Consider the following 6,881-nt stretch of genomic DNA (forward strand, 5'->3'; position numbering starts at 1 on the left):
TGTCGAGGCCTTCCTCTTTCCATAGCTTCACCACTTTTTCACAGAGTGTGTGATGGTTGCTTCTAGAATATTCTGGTTTTGGGACCCATTCTTCCCTCTAACATGATCGATTCAACCTTGTTCTCATGGAAATGTTCACCCTTTTTTAGCTGTACTTTGTTCGTTGTGGTTAAAAGAAAGTTAAATTTGAACTTTATTAGTTTAGACTTTTGTCTACAGTGAACTGTGCACAAGTCCTACTGAAGGCCTTCGGTAAGCAGGAGTTTAGGTTGCTGTTTCTTGAAAACCAACAAAAAAACAAACAGTTCTTTTAGAAAGTCTTATTGGCTTTAAAGACCTCAGTTTGACATCCACACCTTCTTGTAAACTTTCATTTGTTTTAACAATATGAACTGAAGGAATGGCTCCCTGGAGTTGCTTATTTCTTTCTGTGGCTCTGCAGACATCTATAGTTTTCATTTTCAGGCTGACAGGCAAATGCTGAGAGGATTCTGTGAAAGCTGATTGTTGAAAAAGAGTATTTATGAAACTATGAAAATGTTCCCAGTGATAACTTTAAAAAAAGCCAAAGCTCTAATAAGCTGAGAAAGGTCTGACACAATTGTGATAATTATCAGAGTCATCAAGTTTTTTAGGGTTGCTCTAACATTTGAAGCGTACCTCTTTTCCTATTTTTATTTAAAAAGCTATTATTTTATAAAACAAAAAAAAAATACACCAAAAATGTTTTCATGCCACAGTGTATCCCTAGAGGGATTAAAAGTATGCAGTGCTAAAACTACAGGGCAGTAAACTGATATCCGCATGTTGAGCCGCTTCTCATTTTCTCTTCTCACATCTCTTACACTTAATCTGTCAATTTCTTGATCTGGTCATAATCGTAACTGACAAGAACATGTCAAGATAATATTTTCCACTCTTGCTTCAAATGCAGCGTTTAAAAAAGCCCTCAAGTTCGCAACAGGGTGTAAGTCCAGGTTAAGAAGGGAGACAGTTTATCATTCAGTCATCTTTGAGGCCTTTTCTGGCAAGCAGAGCAGTGAGGTACTTAGATGCATTTAATGGAGCATTGTCCTGCATTATGATCATGCCCTTATTGAATACTGCAGACTCATTCCTGTTACACTGCTTCTGGGAAATTAAGTTACAGGAACTGGCAGCAGATCTCTCAGTCCACCCTCACCCCAAAAAGGTCCAACTAGCTCATCCTTAATGATAGCAGCCCATAAAATTTCCCTTCCTCCACCTCGCTGACTCCTGACTCAAAGTGGGGAGTTGCATCCATCAGGGATGCAACCATTGGTCCAACTAATTATCCATCATGAGTCACTCTCATTTCACCTATCCAAAAACAATTTGATAACATAGAAACCTTAAAAGTTTGTACTTGGGTAGAATTTCTTTCTTGACCCTGTCTTGATACTCCCAGTTGTAGAATCTGATCTAATCACATCACATGAAAAATAAAAGAACTATATGTTGTAGATATTATTCTTCCAAAATCCCGATGCGCCAATGCTCTCAAAAATAGAATATATATTTTCTTTGCGTAGGTTGACATTGCATTGCCCTTAACTATGAACGTGATGCACACTGATGAGTCTTGCTCATAGACTATACAAATGTGTCCTTCCCATTTTGAGTGGTTATTTTCCTTTTGTTTAGATGAATATTTTCATACTTCATACTCGGTATTAGTCTAACCTTTCCTTTTTTGATACAGTTTTAATCCAACCCGCCCACGCATTTATTTACAACTACAAACCCAACCAATCCACTAATTTTCAACACAAAGCAATGCCCTTGGTTGCACCCTCTGCACTTATGTAACTGCATAGAACAAAAATTATGCAGTAGCTTACAGCAGCAATCCACTTACCAAAAAAGGGTGATACTTTCTGATTCATGTTTCATTGAAACAAGAAAAACAAATGTTTTAAAACAGAAAGTCTACTGATCTGAGGAGAACCTTGATTTCTGACAGATCAGCACTTTGAGTAAACACCACTAAATATCAGTTAAAACTCCTAAGTGATCATTTTCGATTGCACGGGAAATCCTTCATTGTGGGTTCAAACGTGACGCCAGCTCACCAGCCTTAAGCACCTTCTTGTCATGCTTACAGAAACGCAGTTTTTTTTTTCAAATAAATAAAGAGTAGATTTATTTTGTTGAGAAAACCCACTCGTCTTTTCCAAACCTAAGTAAGACAAATGCTGCCAATCGGTGTTGTACTTGCTTAATGAGTCGCAGGTGTATTTGCCTGTGTAGGTGTGATTTACTGCAGGCGCTCACTGCCTGGATTGCTGTTGCAAACACTACAAGATGGTGATGGAGATACTTATGGCGCAAAGGAGAGATTTTAAAAAGATTCTAAAAACATCTTCCCAAATATAAGAATATGTAATATGAGAAGAACAGCGTTGTAAACCATCAACTTTCCTAAAAGACAAATCAAAGGCTCTTCATAAAGCACAAATTTTAGTTTTAAATATGACTTAGTTGATACCTTATACCACTCATTAGCAGAACTGTGACATGTATCTATGTTATATGCAATTAATTTAAAATTTACTCATTAAACTGTTTTTATTTCCTTTTAATATGGGAATAATATGTGAGGCTGCTGTGCAGCACCCATCTTTGTCCGACTCATGACACCCAGTTTTCACTGCATCATCAGGATCCACCACACAGACAATCATAAACCATTGTTTCCTAAATGTAACATCTTGTGTGAGGAGACAGGTTGTTGCTGCAGTAGGCAATGCTGTCATGGTTGACTGCCATCTTGAAAGAAGGGACTATTTTGGCAGGATAATGCGGTCACGCCACTGAGTGAATAGGGGGTCTTGAGAGAAGAGGGTACAGATAAGAAAATGGAGAACATTCCATTAAAGATAGCGATGGTATCAAGCCATGGCTCGGGGAAGACTATTCTGTGCCGAAACCCACCGCAGCTCCCATCGTGATCAAGGTGCATCTGTTACCATGGTACCCGGCACAGGCAGCCCCTTTCATGTCTGTCAAGATGAGGAGGGAGAGTAGCAATATATTACCCTCGCCTGCAGTAGAGCTGAAATGGACATGTGAGCACTTATATGTGTGTGTGCTTAGAGCTGCATGTATGTTCCCATCACACAGTCAGGTGGCCCAGGTTTAAGGTGCCGTGTGCTGACAGAGGCTCGTCACACAACATGAATCATTTAGTCACCACAGCAGAGCTGGAAATGTCACATATCATCAGTGTTTCTCATGCCTGGGTGCCCCTAAATCTCTGGCAATGGAGTTGAAGGGAAGACTTGATTAAAGAGAGAAGCTGAGATTTTAAATGCAAACAGACATTTATTGCATTGGGAAGCAGTGTTGTACATTTTCCCCACAATAACATTTGCAGTACTGTAGCACTTAATGAGATCATAGTCTGTTGTGCAACTGTTTGAGCCCGGTGTCTCATCAGGACCAAGCGTGCATTTCAGATTCTCGATGGGATTATTTGCCCATCCTTCTGCCCAGGTCTGTCTCCTTCCATATCTGATCTTTACAAACAGTGAAATGCTACTTCCTCACAGTGGAAAATGCTGACTTTCCCTTCCTTGACAGCCAGACAGGCGATACAATAACAGCAGGAGAAAGTTTACAAGGAACAAGTCCAAAAGTTAGCCAAGCTATCCGCTACTGTCTTCATCTTTCTGATACAAAACTATATTTCCATGTTTTTGCTACAGTTTTAAAACAGTTGTTTAAAAAACAAAAAAGCAACATCAAATACGTCATTCCTTATTGTAAACCACAATCAACACTAACAGTAAATAGTACTTTACCATAATCTTTATTACAAGATATTAGGCCACTGTACAAATCAGTGAGAATCGTACAGTACAATGCAGAATTAAGACTGTTTCTCGAGGTTTGTCATTCAAAGCTGTATACGAGGTGCTTCAAGAATACACAAGAGTTTCAGAATTGCTGCCATGCATGCTTGATTTTATATTCGCCATGCATGAGTTGGTATTTAAAGTGTTTTATGAAAGAGCCCTAAAAATTGGCAACCCAACAAAATGATGAACTCCATGAGTAAATGTATAAAGCACGAAAAAGAACAAGTTGTTCAGTACAGTATATCCCCTCATGAGATTTGGCACACACAATAATGCACAATGCAATATAAATAGTTTTATCAATAGGGTGTTTACAGTCAAGTTACAGTATCAACCAATCCAGGTGAAAGCCTGGGAAGCTTACAAACAGGTGGGAAGTACACCGTTATAAATGACTCGTTAGCTGCAAAGTATGGTAACAAAAAAACACTCAGGCAACATCGAGAATTGTTTAGTGAAAAATAATATCACTCTCATTTGCTCAAAGTTTTCTCAACATACAAAAAACACCCCCTTAGGCCTTAAGTCACTGCAAAAGACATATTCCCAAGGATCAATAATAAATAAGGTCTTCAACACAAAACAAACCAGTTTACGGTTTCTAACTTTGTGCAAGAAAATATGGGCTACACTTTCCATATTTACAAACTCTGGTATTCATTTGCTCTCGATCAAAATGAAGAGCAGAAAGAATGGTACCATAGGTTTGATTGAGAAGATCGAAGTGTGTGCTTTAGGTTGTATTATATTATCATTACTTCTGTATCCTGTCCCTGATTTCTGCATTTCGACAGCGTCACCTCCCTCCTTCACCTCACCCCCTTGCCTCCTCCCCTGTTGTCTTCTCCTGCGGTTGGATTTATGGCGAAACCCTGTAATCGAGGGTGTGTGGGTGTGTATGTGTGTGTTGAGGGGGTCCACCTGGGGGTCTCCTTTGCTGCCATCTCCCACCCCTGCCAGCATCTGTCATCCGGCTGGTCATGACTGACTGGGAGAGGAGGGTGTGGAAGTTCTGCTTGCTGCCATATGAGAGAAAGTGCTTATATACAGTGTCTTTGGATTAAAACTGGTAAATATCGCCCTAAAAAATTTCAAGAGTGTCTTTTGGGAGGGGTTGGTGGTGAGCCGAGCGCTCTAAGCCTCTGTCGAGGTCTTCTCTGTTCCATTTTTCGCTTCATCGTCGCCATTCTCATCTTCGATCACAACTGTGGATGACAGGGGAGGGAGAGTTAATGAAAGGGGTGGGTTGGTTGGGTATGGGCTCATCCGTGGCCTCTTGAAAATTCACCATCAACTAACAGGAGGGCTTTAAAGCCAAGAACCGTCAGCCCAGAGCTGTATGAGCAGAGGTGATGTGTGCATGCATGGGAAAGTAAGCCAGTGCAGAAAGAGAAGGATGTGTGCTATTGTGTGCGCCTGATGTACATTTGCAGACATGCGTGAGTGAATGGCTGTGCGTCTCTGCTGTGCACCCACAGGTCTGTATTTCCATGTTGTCTGTGCATCTGCGTACGACCACAAGTGCACCAAATGCAGGACAGACAAAAGCAAACAACATCTAGTCTGATTTTATCATGCATAAACACACAAATCAGAATTAGGAAGTCGTATGAAACTCAATCATGCCAAATATTCGTTAGGGAGGGGACATTCAGCACAACTCTGCTAAGCAAAATTCAAACAGCACGCACTGCGCATCCAACTTGTGTTGCAATGCGAACAGAATATTAAAATTAAAATCACTCATATCACACACATGCAAGCAAACAATAGACTTTTCCTCTGATTTTACACCCTAATGAGCACCATGCAAGGTATTATTTGTGGATTAACATGGAAATATCCCCTGCTATGGTGCACTTGTAACCTAAGTGCGCATTCACCATACAAGCCTTAATTATATAATTACCCCGTTTGCTCCTGCCTATTTGTCCGAGTTTCGGCGGACGTTTATTCTGTGAGCCATTGAAGAAGTTGTTGGTATCTTGAAGACGACAGGTGAAGGAAAGGTGTCCCTCGTCGCCTTCATTTCCATAATGATTCATTTTCTCTTCGTTGAAAGGCAGCACTTCCGACATCTCCAAATGCGTCTTTATCACCAAAGCGCACCAGCTGAAATATATTTCGTCGTCAAGCTCAGACCCTGTCGTCTGTAACAAACAAATAAAAAACTGGGAAACAAACAAAGCGACCTGCTGGCACGACAACCCTTTCTGTTTACCCAGAAGACACGTGTCTGCCTCCGTCTGCACGCACCAGAAATATCAGTAATTCAAAATGTCATTAGTTTCCCCGTCCGTGAAGCTTCGGCAACATTATTTCTTTTTTCTTAAAAATCCAGAGGTTTTTGTTTTATCTCTGCGCGTATAGCTTTGGAAACGGAGGCGCGCGTACAGTGTCGTGAAGCGCCCGCTAGTTTCGAGCAGCTGAGTCCGTCGCACGGAAAATCTGAGGAAGAAATGCAAATTGAGGGGCGATGCAAAACACGGGTCCCGGGGAGACCTGACGAGGGAGCTGTACGGGGGCTTTTCTGGTGCAGCCCAGAAGCGTCCAGTTGGCGTCGTGGTACAACCAACGCTCCGCTGTCTCTGGGGTCTAGATGCAATCAAACATAAATGGCGATTTTTAAATGCCACATAAATGCGAGCCGAAAATATGAAAGATATCGTTTTCGCGCCACCACTCGACGAGTCAGAGACACTGAAATCTCAAGCCTCTTATGCGATTTCACAAATTTTGCGATGCATCTGTCCTGACAGGTTTTGGGGTGGATGAGTATCCAGCGAGCCAGACCTCACCGGAGGATGGCAGTGTTTTCATAGGCTGGGATGTGACTTTTGGCCCTGTGGCGCACTCTCAGTTCCTACTCTTTTAATTTGCATTTAACACTGCATCATTTTGATGCTTCCCCCCCTCCTTTTTTTCTTGATGTGATTGTTATAATTTTCTCCTCTCGCTCCTCTCTCCTCTATGTTTTCAGACTGTTTCCCCCTCCCTTTG

General features: G+C 41.4%; 1 protein-coding gene across 1 annotated transcript; it reads right to left on the minus strand.

Moving 5' to 3' along the window:
- Nucleotides 1-3,809: 3,809 nt before the first annotated feature.
- LOC142376911 (calcium/calmodulin-dependent protein kinase II inhibitor 2-like) lies at nt 3,810-6,662 on the minus strand. The gene is made up of 2 exons (XM_075460597.1): nt 5,791-6,662; nt 3,810-5,086 (listed from the first exon to the last, which is right to left on the minus strand). The coding sequence occupies exons 1-2, from the start codon at nt 5,957-5,959 to the stop codon at nt 5,016-5,018; spliced, it is 240 nt and encodes a 79-aa protein (XP_075316712.1). The 5' UTR covers nt 5,960-6,662; the 3' UTR covers nt 3,810-5,015.
- Nucleotides 6,663-6,881: the final 219 nt, after the last annotated feature.

Source organism: Odontesthes bonariensis, chromosome 3, assembly GCF_027942865.1.
Source record: "Odontesthes bonariensis isolate fOdoBon6 chromosome 3, fOdoBon6.hap1, whole genome shotgun sequence".
In the NCBI taxonomy this organism is placed as follows: domain Eukaryota; kingdom Metazoa; phylum Chordata; class Actinopteri; order Atheriniformes; family Atherinopsidae; genus Odontesthes; species Odontesthes bonariensis.